The sequence below is a fragment of the Hydractinia symbiolongicarpus genome, chromosome 10, assembly GCF_029227915.1.
Source record: "Hydractinia symbiolongicarpus strain clone_291-10 chromosome 10, HSymV2.1, whole genome shotgun sequence".
Lineage (NCBI taxonomy): Eukaryota > Metazoa > Cnidaria > Hydrozoa > Anthoathecata > Hydractiniidae > Hydractinia > Hydractinia symbiolongicarpus.
Window position 1 is genome coordinate 14,408,316 of NC_079884.1, and position 23,681 is coordinate 14,431,996.

The window sequence follows — 23,681 nt, forward strand, 5'->3', positions numbered from 1 at the left end:
ACAAGATAGATCCTCCTTAATAACAGTACCAATTGGAATTAAAGAAGTTATACTGGGTAAATAATTTCGATAATGGAAGTAATAAGTTTCGTCTAACGCGAAAGTTAAATTCTCGCAAAAAAATTAATATCTAGATTCAATTAAATAAAAAAATATTAATAGCGTTTTTTATTTATTTTACATTCTACAGTGTCACTTTACATCTTTTCAATATTGATTAAAGTAAAAATGACTGTGCCAAATTACTAATATAATATGCTTGTAAATATACGTTACTATAAACAAACAAACAACCAACACACAAACAAGTTAAGTTAGCTTGCGCTCGCGCACGCTCACGATTGAAACACACAAACAAGTAAGTAAATAGTCACCAACAGAAGAAATGCTTTTTCAAATATAGCAAGAAATCAAGCAATTTCGTATTTCTAAATGACCAAATTATTTAATAAGCTAATACATAATATATATCTTTTTTTAATGCTCTTAACTATTGTTATTTGACACTTTTGGCTGCAAGGCAGGGCAAAAACTATATAAATGGAGGGGTACCCTACTAATCAGAAGTCGGATATGTTGATAAATATAGAAACTGTGGAAGTAGGTCGCCTTAGCAAAGTAGATAAATACTCTACTTTGCTAAGGTGCATCGAAAAGAACTGAAAAAGAAAATCGTTTTTATCTGTGTACCACTATCATCGTGGAGTGTAAAAAACTGATAGTGTATTTGCGCCTGATAGATAAATATGTTTAAAACACATATATTTTACATTTGAAGAGAGGTTAATCAATAACACAATTATACCAACTAAGTGCTACAACAAAATTGAAGTTGTTAACAATTAAATCAACATATCTATTCAATTCTCTTTTTTTGTCTTGACAATCAGTTAACAGTTTCTTAAATTCCATACTGTAAACACCATACTTCTCCTTTCTCTCTTTTGTGAAACTACGCAATTTATCACAGTTTGAAGCAAACTGCGCAATTCTTTCTAATTCAGGAGAAAACTGGATATCGCCGTAATTCTTTGAAAGTTCTTCAACAGCTTCATTAATTTTATTTAAACGTAATAAAGTAAGTCCTTTTAGACAATTTACATATGATGCATGATTTGAATTGTTAATTTCGAATTGTTTTGAAATATCTATTGCATTGTTGAAGTTTTCCAACGCAATTTTGTATCGCCCTTTCACTAGGTGTATTAATCCAATGTTTGTAAAAATAGTTTGGCCGCTTAAATTACACATTTCAGATAATTTGCTACTTTCAAGAGTAAGTACATTTAGAGCTGCTTCGTAATTTTTGTTAAGCCAAAATATGTTTGCTTTAAGAAGAGTATATTCTATATACTTAATGTGGGACTGTTTTATATTTTTTTTTCTAAGCAAAGATTCCAACTCATCTACTACGTTGGATGCCTGGATGGTATCTTTTAAATTACATAATATGTGGGCTTTGCACTGTAACATATCAAAACTGTTTTGTATTCCATTAAACGTAGATTTATCTGCTTTTCTCTCTAACTTTTTAATAACTTTCATAGCAGCTTCAAATTCATTCAACCCATACAATATTAACATTTCTAATTTCAATAAAGTAGCATAATTTTCATCATCCATTTTATAATCAGCCTGACAAGTCTTTATATCATTTTTAACACTTTCATACATCTTTTTTCCCTTTTCCCGATCACCATGGTGCAAATGAAGAGCAGCGTAATTTAACTTCCAATAAAGAACAACAAAGTTCTTGCTTTCCAACTCTCTTTTATAATCAATTAATATTTTCTTTAATGAATCGATCGCCGCCTTATTTTGACCGCAAGCAACAAGAATGTTACACCTTCTAATATTGCTCTTTAAAGATGAAGCATTGTCGTTAACATGAACATCGTCTTTTAAAATACACTTAGACAACACGTCATTGTGAAAGTTCTGTTCCCCTCGCTGAAATGCGATAGTGAAAGCATTTCGCATAAATGTTAAGTTATTAAAGATCAAACCTTCTTTCCACAATTTTTTGACATGTAAAAACCAGATGTTTTCTTCGTCGTTATCCCATGAGGGTGAACTTTGGGATGCTTTCACCAAGATATTACATAAACGTTCTTGAACAAATTCCTTTTTCTTATTTGACTGTTCATTTTCAGAATACAATTTTAACACTTTTTGAACCAATTTATGCATAGTAACAACGGCAGCTCGAGTTACATCACTATTCTTCTTCGATATGAGAGAATATTCGCACAACATTCCCACAATCTCATTCAAATCAATTTCATCCTCTATATTTTCATGAAATAAAAATGCTTTTGTATTAATAAAATTTCCATCCATATGAGACATCATGTTAATAACATCTATGGCAACTTTATGTTTGTTCAGCTTCAGCTTTTCGAATGCCATCTGCCATACCGTCATTAACGTTTTACCATACAATGCTTCTCCAATTTTCTTAAGGTTAATATCCAAAAGTTGCATTTTGTTCCTCTTAAATCCATCAAGATACGCCGTAACAGTTGTAGAATGTTTTTTAATGTAGCTTACAGCTTGCTGCATGGCTAATGGCAAACACTTTAATTCTGTGATAAGCTCTTTCAAAACTTCTTTTTCCGACTCGTCGACGAACTCACATAACCTAGTAGCCTCGTCTACTGTGAATACGTCAATTTCAATCTGTTGTATTCCCAATCCAGGCCACTTACTAAATTGGGACGTTATAATAAAGTGTGGATTTAGTTCTCGACCTATGTTTCTAAGCACTGGTTCCATGGACTCCATGTCTTCCACATTGTCAAAAACAAACAAGCACTTTGAATTCTCCAATGATTTGGAAATTGAAAACATAAGAGTTTCAATTGAATTATTACGATAGTTGACGTTTAATACGGATGCAAGTTGAATTAATTGCGACTCTAAATTTTCTGCATGAAGCCAAAATACATTTTTGTAATTTTCTTTACCGTAGGTTTGAGCATATCTTGCAGCTGTTTCTGTTTTACCAATACCACCTAAACCAGTTAACGCAACAGCACTGTAACTATAGTTTGTTGGAGTATTTAACTGTTTGTATATTTCATCCAAAACACTTTCCCTTCCAGTGAAATTACATACATTTTGATGTACGTTGAAAAAGTGTTGGTGAGTTTTGAAGTGTGTTTCATCACCACTAGCTATTAAAAAGAAAATATGTACTTTTAAACGTTCCGTAAATTTCATTTTTCACTCGCTAGTTGTTTCCATTATCGAATTATAACTGAAATTGAGATAGTCGTAAGAACAATGACAAACGGAGACGCATGCACTGCCATCACTTATGAACTTTAAATAAGCAAAGTCATAGGTGAGAGTAAAATAAAAAAATATTGAGTTTTTTTGGCTAATTAGTGTGAAACTTACAATGAGTTCATTGGAAATCCGATGGAAAATTTAATAAAATAACCTGACATTATTTTTATAAGGACTGTGCGATCAATTAAAATTTTAAGGGGGGATTTTGCCAGTAATTATGTATTTCATGTGCGAAAACTTGAAGTAACTATTTATTTTATTAAAAATTAAATAAATTCTCATAATTTTGTCAAGAACGTTAACAAAGGCTATATTAAAGTAAGAAATGTACGTAAAAAAGAAGACTCATAAGTATGAGTATAATTCTGGCAGAAATTATAAATACTTTAACAAACAACTCAAATTGTTTAAAATATTTTTGTTAGCCACAAGTCTTCTAGTTGCTGCATGCACCAGGTAAGTTTGCAAACTACAAACTTTATTTGTAGTTGTGTGCACAGCGTAGTTAAACGTAGTATTCTTTATTTAATTTTCCATTTCTCTCTTCTTATTTACAGTTTGGGTTTTCATATTTATGCCTTTAACAATTTCAGTAGATTGAATGACTCAAAATTAATTTTGTATGATTATATGTATAAAAATCTGCCTGAAATCTGCTTTAAATAAAATTGAAAACATTACCTTTTTCAAGCTTACATATTCTTATATCATGATGTTCATAATGTACTTTCAAACTGGCAAATCCATCTTTCATTTCGTCAATTTCTTTACCATATTTATCATTTAAATGAGAGATTTTTGCAAATGCATCATCTATTTTTTTAACAATTAATTCCTGATTGGCTTCTTGTGCTTCAAAGTCTTTTTTAATGTCAGATATGCTCTCTTTAATCTCAATAACCTTCCTAGCGAAATTTGCAAGGTTAGATACATCAGTTGTATTTTCATCAACTAGTCGCTGTAATTGGCTTTGCCCATATTGTAGATGATTCAGAAATAGCCTAAAATAGTCCATCCTTTCAGGATCAAGTGAATCATGCTTTAATGTATTCGTATTGATGGCATATCCAAGTCCATTTAAAATCTGATCACCTTCCAACCAGATGGTAGTAAATTCTGACTCTCTTAAAATAGAAGGATTGCTATAATGCATGATCATGTTTCTAAATTCACGTGCACGTAAAACGAATGCACCAACACTCATATCATTTGTAGATGGACATTTTTGTTTCCATCCTCCACTAGGAGGAGGAAGATTTGTACAATTTATAATTAACAATACGATTAACGTAGGATCAAATTTTGTAGAGTCGGTTTGTAGATTAGCAGGAAACAAAAGCAACCACTGATCATTGTTGATTACCTTTTTATCCTTTAACTTGGTTAATTTTGTATGATGGTTTTGCAGTTGGCTATATAATCTGCTTGGATCGGAAGGTAAACCTGTGTAAGTATTTTTATTGTTCACATTGTGTAAAACATTTAATAATGCTTGTTTTATAAAGTTCTCAACATATAAACATAACTTTAACCATAATTCGCAAAGTGAAACTGTAGTTGGTGCCATTGTCTGAATTGTTAATTAATTAGATCTTATATCTAAAGAAAATATCATCAACTGAAAAAACAACATCTAAGAAGAACAACTGAGAAATACAGGACTAAACAATGTACGAAAAAACATTTAAGGATGCATTGACAAATAAGAATAACCCAGAAAATATCACTGAATGCTGCAGTAAAGAATGATTGCAGTAAGTGAACTTGAATGTTGACAACGTATACTCTCAACCAATGTAAGATCATTCAAAAAGGAAAACTTCTAACTACATTCAAGACAAATAACGCTTGTCATGAAAAAACTTGATTAATGCTTTTTTCTCAATCAGGCTACTGAAAGGTAATTCATTTCAAAAACACCCTAGCCAACCCAATTGTGATTGTTGATATTAACAAATTATCTGACTTCCTTGATTTATTTTAAATGATCAAACCGAACGAAATTCGTAAAGATATGAACTATACACATAAATATATCTTTTGCATAAAAATGAAGGGTTTTTAATACAAGCATAACATGCCGATAAATACATAGCAAAAATAGTGACCCGTAAATTTATAATGGACTACTAAAAAAGCAAGGCTCCAAAAAGCAGCAGAATATCATCCTAACATGGTTACAACCAAAACTAGAAAATCTCCATATCAAATAAAGGCTAGATCTCAGTACAGTTACATATTTTTTTTTTTAAATCATAGATCATAAAGGGTACAGGAAAATACATTTTTTGCTATAAATTTAAAATATAATACAGAAACAAATCACCTTACAAAAAGTAAACTACGTTTCATATAAGCGCAGGTATTCCAATATTAACTTTTTTAGTTCTCCATCTTGATAATAAAAATGTTCTACGTGGGCGCTGATCTAAATAAAAAAGAAAGGCTTAGATCGTAGACCTATACAATCTTGGACAAAAATTTAGAAATAAGTGCAATTTCTAGCAGTCAAGGCTATGAAAAAGTTACTTTTGTACATATGTAAGCCAGGTAAACAGCGCTTACAATCTGCTATTCACACGCCCAGATTGTGGCAAAATTCCCATTAACGCCTTCGAGTGAATTATGATAAAGCTGACGTCATCACCAATTAACACAGTTTAACAGTTTAGCTCAAATTAATTAGCCTAAAATCACAATTTCAATGTCTGTTGTGAGCATTGGGCAAGTGCAAAATGTGTGAATCTAATACATAGTAAGGGCCTACATAATTACATCTAGGGACGAACTTTAAAATTTTTCCCACACACAACGTTGTTTTTTTTCTTGTTTTTTTTGTTTTTAATTTTTGTTAAGCTCATATTTTTAAATAGGTTCACAGAAGAAAAATATACTTGTCTATGCAGATATTGGCGGGGAAAATGATTTATATGTTGAAATTTCGTACAGATATTTCGCCTGACTTAAATGATCCGGATTTCACCAGCAAATGTTCATGGAATCAAAATAAACAAAGAAATGTGACACTGTACCTTGTTTACATTTTTATAAATAAGTGTCAAGTGAGTCAATGGAAATCTTTGTATCAAACAAATACTAATGCAATTTTTAAGTGAACAAAACTAATACCTTTCCATGAGCTTTCTTTAAAATAGATTTCCACTCATCTTTCGATATAGTTTTTTGTTTATAATATGGCTTTAGAAGTTGCTTTGCTTGACACAGTAAATGCTTTACTTTGATTTCCTAAATAAAATTGTTGGAGAACTTGCTAAAAATTATTTTGCTTGCGAAAATAATTTACCCTTTTTTAAGAAGAGATCCGCTTTCTTTAAAAGACGAGGGGTGTGTAAACTGAGTGGGCTGAGAGAAATAAGGATATTTCTAACAATGAAAAAGGGTAAGATGGCTTTAAAAAAAAGGGGGGAGGGAGGGTAAAAGACATTTGCAAAAATTTCTGTTTCCTAGAATCTCTAACATTAGGCATTTTTATCAACCGTCAGAAACGCAATATTTTAATCAATAGGTTAAAAAGAATTCTCACCATTGTGTTTGACTTCCGCAGAGACTTGCTTTGAGCTTTTTGTTCTTTTTTTGCACACAACTCATTTAACTCGTCTAATATTTCATTTCTAGCAGAATTAGAAGGATGCGGCCTCTCGAAAGAACATTTTTCAGAGGTCGGTATAGTTAATACTTTTGGAATGTTAGTGTACTGTCTCTCAAATTCTTTCAGGACATTTGAGGATGTTGCTGTCGTTTTGCTAAATTCTGGCATTCTAGTGTTATTTCGAATGCTAGGCGATACTACAGCAACAGGTCTATTTTTCATTGTCGATAATTTCTCCCCATGGTCATTTTCTATTGCAACGACGTCAGCTTTTGGAGAAGTGGAAATACTGTTTACATTTTTGAAAAAAACACTTTTATTACTTCCACCAACAACCTCTTTCGTGGTACGTGAAAGAATTTTCTTTGCATTATTGCTTTCTATTAATTCTACCGGTTTGTTGTGCTTTGCTTGCTTAGTTTCCAGACTACACTCGAGATCTGCATCTCCGAAAAGCTCTTTGTAGAGTTTTCTATTTTTATATTCTTCATATGATAAGGGTTTCTTAGGCAACTGCTTTTGGTCAACTCTGGAGAGCTTTTTCTGTATTGCAGTTGATGAACATTCAGGTTTCACTTCTTTCGTTATCGTTGCTGATGTTAATATCTTTGCAACAGCAGGTTTAGGGTGTTTTACTGGATTCTCAATTTCTTTAAAGAGTCTAGGTTTACCAGATTTAGCAATACATTTTACCTTGTCCTGTAATTTTCCATTTTGATACAGCTGCACTTTCTTTTCGAGTGATAGTGGTTTTCTTGGTGAAACATCTAACGTAACACGTTTTGTTACAACGGATGAGACACCCATGGGTCGACCAACTTCACTCTCTTTAGGAAAATAAGGAGGTTTTTTACTAACCTCTGCTCTTTCTTCTTTGTTCTCCCGTTTAAGCTTCGGAATTTTAAACTGAGAAATAGTGTGCAGATTAGCAGTTGTTTTGTGATCCGTACATGAAAAATTGCTCCTTATATTTTTTAGTTTTTGTTTAAGCTGTTCAGCCTCTTCTTTTTGCTTCATTCGCTCCTTAAAACTTTTCCTAATTTTCTCCTTTAACGCTTCTGCTCTCTCCCTGCTAAAAGTTTGAGACCCTTCAGTATTAGATGTACTACGCTCCTGAACACCTTCTTTCATGTCTGATTTGTTTACAACAAACACATTATCATTTTCTTTAGCATTGGACCTACACTCATCGTCGTCATCAAAGAACCTGATCTTCCTTCTCTTGACATTATTTCTTACCACACCACTTATAGAAGAGGAAGAACTTTTTCTATTGCCATCTTCCTTGGCATCATCAACATCCTTTGTTGAATCCTCGCAAGTATCTCCTACGACTGCCTCTGGTTTCGGTTCTAAAGAACCATTACGATGTACGATGACATTATCAGGGTCAAGAGTACCAAAACCGCCCAATATACTTCCAACTACATCTGTGGAATTCACTATAGCAGACCTAAAATGCATATCAGTGTCTTGTTTGTGAAAGCAAAATCAAATTACGCTGCTTAAATATATCACCAATATTTTTAAATACTTTCTTGCATGAACATTTTAAGATAGGAACATTTCTCGTTAATTTTTTAACCTCAAAATTCTCTTTTTTGCGGTTTAAGCAAACATGTATATTTCAACGCATTTTATGGATTTCAAAGAAAAAATCACAACTTCTAGGCCACGGAGTAATTTAAACTTTCGTGCATTAAAGGGCTAAGTCTTGTTTTCAGATGAATCTATACCTTGCTGGACTGTTTCCCCTTTCCTGCAATCTATAGGTTTCTTCTGAATCACCATGAAAATCATCCAAATTGTATCTATTACCAAACAACGAAAATTGGGATGTTTCCAATGGCTCGCTGCCACGCTGTTGCATATTTGCTCGGAACTTTTCTATTTGTTCTTTAATGTGCTTTTTCCTTGCTTTCTCTAAAGATCTTTTAACTTTTTCTGATGGACTTTTGTTTTTAGAACTTGAACGTGCCTTCTTTTTCTTTCTTCTTCTCCTCTTTTTTATTGTCACTGTAGAAATAAAAACACTTATATAGTTGATATAACATTGGCTGCAGACAGTTAATTGCAACATTCAAATTTCAGTTTGCTCATTTTTGATAAAACACGCAAAATCAACATTACCGGATGTGTTCTGTCCTGATCTCCTCCTGCTTGCTGAAGATTGACTTGCGCTGGTTTGTCCTCTACCACCTCCACGTCTTCTGGAACGACCACGACCTCTACGACGACCACGAGTACCGCGTGTTGATGCAACTGTCCTTGCCAGTTGACCAAACATTAAACCACGTGCTAAAGTATCAGGATCTACAAAGATTAAAGGTAAAACAATCCTTTCACAGGTACTTTAAAAGCAGTGGAGTTAAAATTAAACGCTTTAGGAACTCACTTAATCGTTGCTGTTCTTGAACTCTTTCAAATACGTTCAGCAAATCATCTTCATTTCCAATCAGTCCTGGGATGCTCCTTGACCTATCCCTTCTTGATCCTCTTGACGTTGCAGCTGGTTGACATTCAGGACAATGCCACTCGTCAATGGGCACAACACTAAGGGGAGGGTCCAAGCAGTCCAAATGGTATCTAGAAAAAAATCCAGTTTGCGGAAGGAAAATTAAATAGGGTCGAAAGGGGACTCTTTGTTAACTTGGCATGCCATAACGTGAATAGGGTATAGTAATCACCTTTTAGGGTATCTGTTCATCTCTCCATGTTTAATTATTAAAACCCTTGTCAATTTAAGACCCTCGATTACCTTTCTCAAAGATCCAATAGCAACATTTTTAAGAAAAAAAAATATTTCGACACCAAATTTCCTAAGTGTCTGCCACCATCTGGAAAATTTATTTAGATTCATAATGTTTCTTAGAGGGTACCCCTAGCAAGTTAACCCGTCCCCTCCCAATCCGATCAACATCCCCTTGCTTTCACCACCTATTTCAACTATGTAAAGTACTCTTTTACTATTAAACTTGAGTCCACTAAAAGAAAAAAATTTAAGCGAATGAAAAGTTAGCATACCCATTATCACACTCATCACACAGCAATAAAGCTTCTTCTCGATCGCACAATCCACAAATCTATAACAAATAACTGACTTAGTGTGATTTTCTTTCTGATTCTCAAAAAATCTTGCAAATATTCTAGTCCCAAAGATTTGCCGCGTAAAGCAGATCGCAGCAGGCGAGATCTATCAATTTTAAAACTATTGCTGTTGGGTGCAATAATTATGCGATGGATTGTTTTTGCGAATTTAGAAATGTTAAAAATTAAATTCAGCATGTACCAGTGGGAATTGGTTCTTTTAAAAAGAAAGCAGGATGAGTTTTTAAAATATAAACAAGGAACCATGGTCGGGTTTGAAATCACACATACAGGTACGCTCAGTGAATATAATTTTGCTTTGTTTACACATCAGATAAACTTTCCTAACAGCGAAGCAATTCAAACAGAGCGGTTCTGGTATAAACGCAGTTGCTGCCATTTTAAATATTATTTCTTCTTCTGACTATTTCTCTGTCAGTATTATTTTTTTTTCAAATATGTAGCTGAACTAGCTATGGAGGGCAGTCAAGAGTGATGCTATATCTAGTTGACTAGCACACAAAATTATATATTTTACCCATTCCTGAACACTACAGAATTCCCTATTCTTGCCTTATTTTTACTATTCTAGCAACTTGAAATATATTTCAGAAGAAGAAAATACCTCATTGCGAATAAAATAATTTATAATATTTATGTTTACTTTATTGCCTAAAAATAGCTATTTCGGGTTAATAAATACAACGCTAGACCAAAATTTGCATTTCTCGTCACTTAAACATAAACACGGAAAGCGACTCTTATTATATTTTTCTCAAAATGTCCATTCTTCCGCTTGTCAATGAAATCAGGCATAACTGTAATCTGAATAAAAATTTCCCCCTCTCGCCTCAGACCGAACAATGGTCACCACTTTGTCAACAGTCATTTTTTGGAAGCAACTGTTGCACAATACGATAAGTTGCATCTTTTGATATAGTCAAGTTCCACTCCTACTAACTATTCGACATTACAGGCATTTAGGGCGCCACTTCTTTACTAAGTAGTAAATAATATGTTAAAAATGACCTTAATGACCACAGATGATGTAGACTCACCCCAAAATTCAAACCAGAGAATCCTAGGTGTGTTTTGCAAGGATTTATACTTTCTTGGAGTTACATTTCGCCGTATGTTTTCCTCATGTAGTTATTTTTACCTGACAGTATGTTGGTGGGTCTTCAAAATCACTCTCCTTCATTTCCTTGTCTTCAATGTACACCTATAAAATAAGAAAATGGTTAGAGAAAAAGATTGGAGGATGTTAAAAGTGGGGAATATTTCCCCACCACAGCATACCTCGTAGATTATATCAATATTTTTATTTTCATTTTTTTGTATGACAAAATAGTTCTCAAAATTCATAACCAGAAAAACATGTTAACAACTATGAATATATGAATATATGACAAGGAAATTAGCAATGGGTTGATTAAATAAATTTTATCTGTTAAACGGAATGATGTACAGAGTGCATTTTTACCCAAAGCTTGGGGACGAATAAAGCATACCTCTTCAATTACTGGTCCATCTTTTGTTAGCATGATTGAGATTGAATTAAACTTTTTTCTATCCACAGGACAGTTGTTCACATTCTGATGAAGCAAAAAAGAAAGATAAAGAAAATACAGGTTTAATAAGATAAAAAGTTGATCCTGTTTTGAAATTAATATGTAAAATGTGCTATAGGCTTTAATGTTTTTCTTCCAAAACCACCAGCTGGAAGTGAACAACACTTGTTCGCCACGGAGAATTTTTAGAGCTTATATCCCACAAAAAAACAAGTTAATTTCGTACGACAGAGCAGGTCGTCTAGAAATTTGTATTTTTTTAATTGGTTCTTAAGATTTTGGACTTAGACTTCCAGTGATCACACAACAAACTCTGTGATTTGTTGTATTTAAACAGTTTTGACAAAACATATATGGTTAAAAAAGTGTTTGGGCCATTCAGTTTGGCGTTTTACATAAATTTCAATATTTAGTTACTATTATTATGCCCAATAACAGAATTTACATGTTTTAGAGCTAGCTGATGACGTCATAATTTTGCATAATTTGAAGACATATAACTCGATAGCCAATGAAGATTTTTTTAAAAAATAAAAAGATTTACATAACTTTCAAAGATCTTTCTTAAAGTCATTTTTTTGTGTGGGAGGTAATGTTTAAAACAATTTTTTTAAGTTTTACAGCACTTTCACTTCTACAGAACCGCTACATTTGTTTAGCATGGCCTGTGCGTTTACCTGAACCTCAAGCACTAAAATCAAGCATCGTATTTTTTGAACAGGTTTTTGAGCAACAAGAACAAACAAACGCTACCAATTGAACAACTATAGACAAATGATTAATTTCCAGCAGGGCACAACCTCAGCAGCTATCAACACTCGAAATAAATTTCTGTATCAGCTTCTGCCCCAGATCTAGCAAAACGGACTCGTTTGTGCAAATACGCACTGCAAGGAAAATGAAAACATGAATAAAATGTTTAACATTACTGGGGTACAATAACATAACTATTTCGAAGGCCATAAAACAACAGTAACAAATATTACAGACAGTTCTCACAAGGTGTTTAAGCAATCTGACAAAAAACGTGTCTTGCGTATCTCCCTTCTTTTCTAATTTTTTTCAAAGTTTCCTCTTGCAGGCTTTTAATGCTTTTCCCTAGTATTAAATGACTATATAAATCAATTACTGATGACGTTTAAAACCACAATCTTAAACTCAAAGAAATGCTCGACTAATAGAGTTGTTTTTAAGAAAATTCAAAATCGTTTGTTGTGAGATATAATCAAGGTACACAATCAAAATGAACTCTTTATTTTCCTGACATATCTGATAAACTGACAGAATCTTGGATTATTGTCATAATTTGAAGAGAAAATAGAAAAACTTCAAGGGGGGGTCATATTTATTAAAACAAGTTATCACAAAAATTGTTCTTAAGTGAAGAAAAAACAATGTTACTGATAAGAGAATATTTTAGGTGTTCTAATTACATTATCTGAGCATGTTACTCATGGGCAATTAATTAATAACAATTAAATTATGAGCCGTCAACTGGTTATGCATTGTTTATGATTAGTTCTTTATACAAGCAATTATTTTACTGGTGGTAGCCTTTTAACCATTCAGTTTATGAGTACAATTGAGTTGCTTTTATCAAGGGGGAAACCAAATCACTAGGATACTATGATTGGTAGTAACAATTAGCCACTATAAATAACCTCTTGCAATAAAAAAATGTGCACAGTAAAGTATACCTTTGTCCATTCTTGAATGCACTCTATGCAGAACATATGAACACAATTTTCAGGTATTCCAATCATTTGGTCTGTAAATTCACCCAAACATATTGGACACATGTTGTGATTTTCATCATCATCATTATGATCTTCATCGCTACTGCTCGACCCTAAAATGACATCAATATAAAAAATACTATCACAAGTAAAAAATACGGTAAGGAAGCAAGTTACACATTTTTAAGAAGTAGTGTTGGCTAACCACTATGATGCTTGACTCAACCAGTGTTTAAAAATTAGAAAAATATCTGAAATGACACAATACAAAAAATGTATATACTAGATTTCAATTAATAATTTTGAACTGAAGTAAATAATAGTAACAAGGGCTAAACAAAAATAAATAAGCTTTTTTTTAAAGGAATGTCCACATCCTTTGCTAGAAAATGCATGTTACTCACAACATTAACTGCATGGGCACTTTCAGAAAAAACAGACCGTAGACATAATTAGGCTAGCCACACAGCAGACTAATTCTATTTACAGGGAAAATGAAAACTACGTTCTATATAATACTTTGTTTATTTAAAGTAAAACTGTATTTTTATTTCAAATAACTCTGTATAAACAGGTAACTTCCTGAGTAACTTGAAAAACATGTACATAAAGATAGCTTCTAACGAGATATATTTCAAACGTTTTGGAGCTGGAAATTTACTACTTCAAGTTCATTTTAAGAATACAGTTTATCAACTATATTTTACATGTAATGTTATATTACATTGGTAATGCGATGCATCTCTGTTTTTGCGTAATTGCTGTTTCCAACATGCCAACATGAATTTGCTAGCTCTCACTATGAGATCATGTCACTATGCCTATTTCTTAATTGAGGGATTCCTACTGCTAACATACCATTATCCATTATATACTTTATTTTTAAATTAATGTAAATATATACTTCCATACGTGTTTTTACTACTAGGATTGTTGTGTAATGCTTCATTTTCCATGACACTAAAACATTGGTTATGGAATATTTTCATGCTGGTACAGTCAAATCTGTATAAGACTTAATAAAATTGGTCGTCTTAGGCAGGTGGTTGTCCTAGAAAGCACCTCTGTAAAAAGTTCTGCCTCTGACATATAGCCATCTCAGACAGGTTTTTTCCTTTTAGTCTTGTAGAATGCATTAAACTATTTGAAATTATGCAAGGACTGTGGTCTCCAAGTTATGCAAACCGTGATGTAAATGTAAATGTTTTTTAAAAAAATATGGTCGTCTTTCACAGGTATTATCTTGTCCGGGGGATGATAAATTGTGGCCGTTGGTTGCATTAAGCATGCGGTTGTCTTATAAAGTAGCAAATGACAGTAAAACACATTGGGGAACTCAAATGTGGTCGTCAAGTCAGGCCTTGCACAGGTGGTCGTTATAGCAGGTTTGACTGTATGTGTGTTATAACTAAGGTTCCAAAATTAAGTACTCCTGTGTCAAGAATAAGGGTCTGCTTGTAATATTTTTGTCTCCTTGATTATTTCTGTCAGAAATATTTGCCATCAATCACCTTTTCCTGGACAAGCTGTATCGTTTTATTTCTATATTTTATTGACCTAGAAATTTTCATATAATTTCAAAAATCGACATATATTTCTAAGGTTAAAAATAAAAACTTTAAAAATGGTCCCATCTCCTTTTTTTTCCTAAAAGGTGTGCAAAAAACATATGCCACAAGCCAGCTTTGATTTATACATAGTAAAGAATTTTTTTTCAATAGATGGATAAACTATTAATTGCTGGTTAAGTTCTATTACTTAAATCACTTAAATCACTTAAAATCATCACTTAAATTTACTTTTTTTAATGACAACTTACCAGTAAAAGGAAAAACGGAGAATTTCAAATTTTTTACAATAACCCTTTAAAAGAATGTTTAAGTTGTCTTGTGTAAAGAGATGTATTAACTGTATGCCGAACCATAAAAAAAATAAAAATGGGGCTCACCCTGAAATAACTGATCTTCCTCATCACTTTCTTCCTCATCACTTTCATATCTTGTCTCCTCAAATATCTCAATGTCATCAATTATTAACTCATTTGGGATTTTGCGCTTTCTTGACTTTGGTTTTTGCAATCCAAAGTTATTTTCATTATCACTTGTACTTTTTGACGTTACGTCACTTTCATCCATTTTTGCAAAACTTTTGTTTTTAGAAAAATCTAAAAAGTATCTAAGTTTATTAAAAATCAGTCATGAAAACAAGAGTTTGCTTTTAACAGTACATTCTTCTCGATACTTCTACAGTAAATGGTGCTTTTAATTTCAACATTTCAATATAAAGAGCATAGAAAAGAAAATAACAACAGGTTTTCAGAGGGTTAATTTTAAATTTATTCACAAGAAATGTACTATCAGTATTTTTTTTTTGCCCAAGGACAAATACGTATCCTGTGCGGGTGTGTTTATCAGTTATAACAAAAAAACCTGCTAAATTTCAAAAGAAGTTAAAATTTTGTGCTCATACACAACAATATTAAATTCTCAGACCACTTTTTAAATACATTATATGTTTCTTTTTCTGCCTTACAATATCTTGTGAAATGGAGTCTTTAAATTTAACACTTGACAATTGCTGAAGGAATTGCCGCAGGAATTGCTGGCATTCGTTTCAACAAAAATATCGTGAGAAAAATTTGCACAACCAAAGATACCATATAACAAGTGTATATATATGCTAGTCTTAATAACCAAAAAGAATACAAAACAAAATTTTATGTTTGATGCCCTAGATTATTAGCTGTAGTACAAGATTTTGCAGCAAATGTTGTAACAAAGGTATAACTTAAAATTGTAATCCAAAACGTCATTACACATTTAAATTAGTAATGACCCTAATACCATATGTCAATGCACACACCTGCGTTAGGCTGTGTTTGGAACAAATACAGAATTGATAATTGATTGATTGATTCTATTTTGTGTATATATAGTGAAATGTTGTTTCAATACCACAGTGTTTGGCCATCTTGCTGTGTCAGTGAACTTCATTGGCAATGCTGAATGCAACAGTAGAGTATTTTTCAACAACAGAAACAGAGAAATTGGATGCAGTTAAATCCTTCATTAGCTCTGTGAATTCGTCAACCGCTTACATGTATCTCCAAAATATATCCACTGGTATTTAAGTTGACTGAATCATCTGGAACAATTGTGTGTTTGTATCTTTGGTTGTCGATCTCTTGCATGAAGTTTGAAGGCCAGATTGGTCTTGGATCATCTGGAATGCAACCATCCCAGTCTAAGTTTCTTGTGATAAATTAAGTCATAAACATTAACCACTGTCAATTTTCCTGTGATAAAAATATTTTGGTGATCTTGGCAACTTACTGACTTTTCATTAATTTTAACTGTATATTGCCTTTGTTTTCTTTACAGGTTTCTTTCCTTTGAACTTCATGCCTAAACTAAAGTCAGTAATTTATACCATTCATCATTCCTCGCATACAATCTCATGCCTTCGATGTCGAGACAGATTCAGTCATTACTCAGTGATTTACGTGAATCTTTATCAGAGAATGCTACACCTTTAAATCCTCCAACCTTGTCTGTTTGAAGAAGTGTGTTTCTTACGCAGCTTTTCCCTGAAATGCAATCATTTACATGTTTGTTAAAAATTCCATTCACTTTTGGAAATTCCTTTTGCTATAACTTCGCCGTCTTGAGAAGTTATAGTTATATATTGGTTTATTCAATATCACAATTACAAAGTTTACACAATTTGCAATTGGTGTAATTGCAAATTTCTTTCTGGTCATTTCCGCAACAACAAAGATGTACTGTGACTTTGATTCATGGGTGGTTAAATGTCCTGATAAACCATCTCCGTCACAGGGTATTGCCCTTCGATATATATATATATATACATATATGCATCATGGATTTCTTTTTCCACTTCTTGTAAAGGATAAATTGGATGCAGACAGTAATGCAGTCTGCCCAATGAAAATTTTGATGGAGTAGATACTAATAAGGAGATTAAGTGCCAGTGTTATCGACACCTCCTAGATTTGACTTTGGCATTCCTGTACAGTGTTTTCTCACAAGTTCTCTTTTCGTTCTTCCTTGCTTTCCTAAACCAAAACTCTTTGCTGCTGCACTTTGTTTCCTGCTTAAGGAATAGTTGTAGTTTCATCCACAATTCTGACTCCCAAGGTTAGGTTCTCATCACATTTAATGGTGAACCAACTGGTTACTCCACTATCACCCAACAATTTGTATCTGTCAATGCCATCACCAATTTATAGTCTGCTTTCCTTATTATGCTTTTTTGTAGCTTGATTAGCTTGATAAGATTGATAAGATTGTCTGTTTCTCATATATTATCGTTAACAGGATGTTTTGGTTTGCTTTTCCGGAAAATCTTGATTCAACATAAAATGTTCTTAAATTTTATGGAGGGCATTGTTTAAATCAGCAATTTTTGACAGTTGTCTTTCTTAATTCAAATGTAGTGTATATAATGGGTTGTATTCTAAGCTCTTTATAATTGCTTCTTAACATACTTTTTAGGTTAGCGATTTTATCTATGCACATGTCCAAGTCTTTTACGGTTTAAATTTCCTTACTGAATGAATTTTCATCAATGAAATCACATATCTTCTGAAAGTCATTAGACTTGAATTGCTAGGTTACTCATCATTTAAAACAGCACAGACAATACTTTTGTGAATGTTAGAATGTTTTGATTACAGTGACATTGAAGTTACATTAATTTATTTTGATTCGAATCTCTTGGACTTTTGCTTATTTACAATTTGTTGCTGCATGATTGTAATTTGCACATGTGCGTAAGACTGTGTTTGGGACAAGTACACAAAAACTTTACTACACAAAATTTTATAAACCAATCTATTAGCCAAATCCGCAAAAAATCTTAAATCAACAATCTGCAAAAATTAAATTTCTGCAAAATCTGGAAAATTTTGCAGATTCTGTCAACCGCAAAACTTAATCCCTGTGAAGGTTTATTCCAATAAAGTATTCTTGGCCATGGCAACTTAAATTAATGACTTTTATCCAGCAGAATTAATGACTTTCATTAGCCAAAAAAATTAATATGCCTTCACAACAAAGTCACAATTGATGTCAGTAGGATTTTTGTTTTAAAAAAATAATTTAATATTTTATACTCACATATATATAGCTGCGCAATAAAACCCAAAATTATTATATTAGCAACAAGTGTCTTTATGAATTTTTTGTTTAAAATTGAAAATGATTTTCCAGCATTAAATGTGGCCCCCTCAAATTAATAATTTGTTTGTTGCAGAAAAAAATTAGTATCTTGTTTTCCTTTAAAAAAATTGAATAAATAAGTAGCAAGTTTTCTTGTGCTGTTTTGAAAATTATGCGGCAAGAATTATCCTTTGCTGTTTCAAAAGTTATACAGAATATGGTGTTGTTTTGAAAGTTATACAGCAGGTTATTCTCCTTTTACTTATGTTTTATTTATTTTTTTCATGCAGTCTTATAAAAAATCTATGTCCTACATGTGCAATTTTTTTTAAGGAATATAGTATAGGAAAAAAATATGATATATATATATCATAACAAAGAAGGATGTCACGACAAACATATTCTGTGATGTATTTTTTATATTATTTTTCCTATAAAGCGGAATATTTAAGCAATAGTCAACAGTATTATATTTTAGCTAGCAAACGTATTTCACCATTATATAATATATGATATATTATAATAACCATAACAAAAGAGGGAGTTATGACAATAACGCATACTTTGTTTTTTCTCAAATTTTTTCAGATTGGCGTTATGATTACTGACGCAAGGTAAAGTTTTATAGAAATTTAAAGCAATGTATGTAATAAACGATGTATTGAAATCGTCAGCGATATTTTAAATCTTTCTTCAAGATAAAAATTAAGATAGTACAGTAAAGTTTATTTTTAATTGCTTTTGTTTACAAATTCTATAGACTTCGCACCAAAAGTATTGTCAACATCACCACACGCAGGTTAGTGTTATTTATTAATTATTTTCTTTAAAAGACAATATTCTATTATGAAAGTAATTATTTATGCGAGTTGCGCGTACATGGAATGTTACATTCAGACTGTACTGTATTTTACAAAAAAGCACAACTTAGTGGAAATTCTTATATACACTCCATTCTCTTGAATTTTTTTGCTTGTTGACAAAATATATATATACACAAATACTGTCCAACTTGATTTTTAGGGATTATAATTATTTTGTTTCTATTGACAGTATCTGCCTACTGCAAATTAATGATTATACCATAATGCTGCATTACTTCAAAAAGTTGTGATGGTGGGAAACTCACCTAAGACTTAATTTCCATAATCGGTATGTATGGACAGCATTGGTTACAAAGAAAATAATTGACATACATGTTACAAAACAACGTATTCTACGGTAAGCTAATAACTGTGGTTGATTATTTTAAATATGGCGACCAAAGTGGAGGCAAATTTTGGTCAATCTGAATGTAAAATATTGGATTTAGTATGGTTAAATCTACAAAGTTAGTTTAGCTGATTGGACTAAACAGAAATTCAGATACTGGACCACTAAAATAAAAAATTTCAGCATTTATAATTTATTATTCACTTAATTTGTTTATATACACATGGTCACCCTACCTTTGAAAAACATAAATATTGATAAAAAAATTAGAATACATAACAACCAGGGATTACATTAAGATTGAATATTTTTGGCGGGAAATGTTTCAGCGGAAAAACTTTGGTGGAAAACCTTTCGGACATAAAGTTTTATTTTAGCGGAAAATTTTTTGGAAAAGTCAAAATATGCATGGGTAAGTCTTTTGAATAAATTTTACCAAATTTCAAAAGTAATGATTACGGGAAAAAACACAAAAAGGAGGCTAGAAACACTTATAGTGTACATATATTTAATCAAGATCTAAAAAAGGGTCTTCATGATCAGAGCCTAAGAAATGCCAGCTTCGTTGAAACCATTGCAAATTATGGCAGGATTATTCTGTAAATGGTGGTGTAGGCCAATAACCCAATGTGGATAGGTTTTAACATTGACAACTTGAGCAGCATATATATCGATAAAATTAGACAAATTTTTTTGGAAGAAAAAACTTATGGCAGACACAAATGGCAGAAAAATTTCAGGACAAAAAAAATCCAAAAGTTTTTCTCTCTGAAAACTTTCGTTCCTAATGTATGCACATATTTGAGTTCAAATCTGAACTTTGTGACATAGTAGGGGCAAATTTTTTGTAGATTAAGACACTGGTGGATCATGTTTAGAAGCTTCAAGTGATGACTCAAATCATATTTTTGAGAAAGCTTAGAAGATGAAAAACGCTGTTGTTAGGTTAACAAGTTTTTGAGCTTTGGGGCCACTGGAAATGCTGAAAATATTATTTCCAGTAAAAAAGGGGTTGACAATGCTTCCATACTTATAGCACAATAGTACATATGGACACATGCCAATAATGTCCCGGTTTCATGATTTTTCTTTACATTCATCATGTGGAAAAAGTGCTTGGTAAAATTTTTTTTGTCCCTGGGAATTTTTTTTTTAAATTGTGGTAAAGACTAAAAACGAAATTCCTGCAGAGCTCTGCTTTTGACCGTACTACAAATGTAATTTTTAGATTGATACGGGGCGATCCTGGATCTTTAGCTAGGTTGTCCAAGAGGGTGCCAATAAGCCGCAAACGCCTGCATATATAAGGGAGAGTTTGGGCGACTTTTTGAATTAAATTGATGGTTGTCCGCTGAAACCGCCCGCACTTTTCCGAACACACCCGGACATTTCTAAAATGCAACACCTTGTAACATAAACATGGCGGACGACAGTTGAAAGAGAAAGGAGTTAACAAAGTTTATATATAAGTTTATCAAGTATTTCTTATGAAAAACCATAAAAAACAGTTTTTTTAAGAACTTCGCACCACATAGTTAGTTCATTTTAATTTTTATACTTTTTTAAATAATTCTTCGAGTCATTCGTGGTGTATCTTTTTTTTTGGGGGGGGGCATAGTTCAGGACTATGAGGTATTTTTCGGGCAAATACCTGAAATTTTTTCAAAGCGCCGAACTCACCCGAAAACACCTGCACTTTTTACGGCGTATGCGGCTTAATCGGCACCCTCGTGGTTGTCCCACAAAAGGGGATGCTTGCTCTCTTACCTGGTTAGATCACAGAGGATTCCTGGCTTGTAGATTGAGCCTAACTAAGTAAGGCAAGCATCCCTTGCAAGCTTGCAAGGAGATTAAAAAGTATGTATACCTGTAGCTACCTAAATTGAAGCTGAAACTGTTAGCTAGCTAACACTAACATACATACTTTTAGCCAATGTTAGCTATAGCTTACCTATTTGTTGAGCAAATGTTACGTTCCCTTAAATTAAAATACAAATTTCCCCCTTTTTACATTGTCAGCCTTTTCGATATCTTACAACAGCTTCAGGGGTTTTGGGCGATTAAAATTACTGATATGCTGAATCAAACCCATTATGCACCTACCTGCTACATCTGATCCTGATCTTAGACGAACCGCGCATGCAGCTAACTGCAACAGAATTACAAACGCAAATTACTGGATAACGGTGCGTAATTTAAAATCGCCCTTTTTTGTGCTTCCGGGAAATACCCATTTATTCTTAAATTCCCCTTTGTTTGTTTACCTCGTCTGGGATGTAGAGAAGCAACCTTCTTATATTTCTGTTTCTTATAAAGAAAATACGTTTTGTCTTATCGCACCATTAAAAAAGGTGCAACATCATTTTCTAATGTTCCGCAAAACTGTGTCAATAGACACTTCCCCAATTTACAGCATGAAACAGGAGGTCTATAAGAGAAGCAATAGCACTGTCCTAGCCACTTTCCAGAATGGTAAGATTGGCTAATGCTACAAATATCCCTGTAATTTTGTGATGGTCATAAGCAGAACCTTCAGGGATGGTTGTTGGTTAGCTCTAATTATTTCAGTTTTTTTTTTCATGGTAAAACCGGCAGGATCGGATACTTCGTGTTGTTAAAATGCCTTTTCGTGCTTATCATAAAAAGCGACATAGGGTTGCAGATTGGACTAATAAATAAAAGAGAGAAATCTACCCGGCGGAGAGGGAAGGTACTGTATTGAAAAGCATACTGATTAAAGCCTCGTGAGAAAGTTATTGACAATTCTGGAGAATTGAATAAGATAGGGGTCGATTAATAAAGTTACCCCACTCGCTTAGACGGGTTAGCTCGCCTCATAAAAAAATCAAAGATATTTTTCAGTAGACTCCATAATCCCAACGCCCCTGTGAATAAAAAATTCGTTCGAAAATATATAGATTTTGTATTATAGGAAGTTGGACCATTTTCATTTAGATCTACCTTCTCTAAATACAACAATATTTGAACTTGTTTTTTTAAGGTTCGAATCTCCTTTTTATTTCTTCGTCGAGTTAAAATAACCAAATATGGATGTTCGACTTTTTGTTGTTTGTTGTTTTGACAGAAAACATCTATTAAGTCGATTCGTTTGTAAATGCTCTAATTAACGCTTTTTAACGTCCCTCTGCAACCAAAAATATCAACCACTCTTCGCAGCTTGAGCTTCAAAACTACCGAAGGCGCTAGAAATTTGTGTACACTAACTTTCCCCCAGACCCTTTTTCCCGCACGGTCCCGGGAGATGTCGGATTGGTATATTTAATAAACTCCAACTTTCTATTAATCGCCCCCTGTCTATTAAACGCCTTTCTTAAATAATCGCTCCCGTTTAATATGGAAAAAAGGAGCCTAGAATTTAAGTAAAACAGAACAATCCAGGTTGTTTTTTCGAGCTAATTAGAAAATCTCTGCTGAATCTTCTCAAAATTCTGCGGATTATATATACACAATATATATATATGAATATATATAAAGTGCAGTTTTTTTAATAAACGCCCCTCACTCAAAAATAAAATCTCAGAAATTAAAAATTAAATAAACGCCGGGCGTTAATTAGAGCAAATAGGATACTTAAAAAAATAGAGGAAATGTTTCGACAACGAGACAGGAAGAAAATCGTTCGAATTACAGGTGTTTAAAACGGGGGGCTTGGTTCTACTTATTCGCTATGCCTATGGCAGTTATTAAAATTTGTCAAGGAATTATTGTTGTCCCAGTAAAATTGTTCGAAATACAGGGAGTCGAATTACAAAAAGTTTACTGTATAACCGATAATGATGCCAAGAGTATTTAAGGTGGTTCCCCTAGAAATGTCCAAAATTCAAGGATATTCTTTTACCTGTTTTCAGACCAAAAATTCATCTTAGAATACAGTGTTAAATTTCGGTTTATATTGTGTAATCCGGCACTTTACGCAACCAAGCGAAAAAAAGCTGCATAGCAACGCCCATAGCGACCGACCATTTTTGTC

The 23,681-nt window shown here is 32.8% G+C and overlaps 1 protein-coding gene across 4 annotated transcripts; it reads right to left on the bottom strand.

Moving 5' to 3' along the window:
* Positions 1–155: 155 nt before the first annotated feature.
* LOC130662340 (uncharacterized) lies at positions 156–21,881 on the bottom strand. Of its 4 annotated transcripts, XR_008988986.1 has the most exons (13): positions 21,794–21,881; positions 15,247–15,462; positions 13,260–13,411; positions 11,503–11,586; positions 11,151–11,213; positions 9,929–9,987; positions 9,300–9,490; positions 9,035–9,217; positions 8,641–8,920; positions 6,839–8,357; positions 6,424–6,540; positions 5,860–5,981; positions 5,310–5,722 (listed from the first exon to the last, which is right to left on the bottom strand). XR_008988986.1 is itself a non-coding variant. In XM_057461181.1 (12 exons), the coding sequence occupies exons 2-12, from the start codon at positions 15,431–15,433 to the stop codon at positions 5,636–5,638; spliced, it is 2,907 nt and encodes a 968-aa protein (XP_057317164.1). In that variant the 5' UTR covers positions 15,434–15,462; positions 21,794–21,881; the 3' UTR covers positions 5,310–5,635. The 4 variants fall into 4 exon arrangements, 3 of the variants coding, with proteins under 3 accessions (XP_057317162.1, XP_057317164.1, XP_057317163.1); XM_057461181.1 differs by lacking the exon at positions 5,860–5,981 and having other exon boundaries at positions 9,035–9,202; XM_057461180.1 differs by lacking the exon at positions 5,860–5,981.
* Between the last annotated feature and the right edge of the window lie 1,800 nt (positions 21,882–23,681).

Coding starts and splice junctions, on each gene's coding strand:
- LOC130662340 (XM_057461179.1), bottom strand. CDS start 4,861: ATGGCACCAACTACAGTTTCACTTTGCGAATTATGGTTAAAGTTATGT. Junction 3,177..3,975: donor AATATGTAAGCTTGAAAAAG/GTAATGTTTTCA, acceptor TCTTTTTAATAG/CTAGTGGTGATGAAACACAC.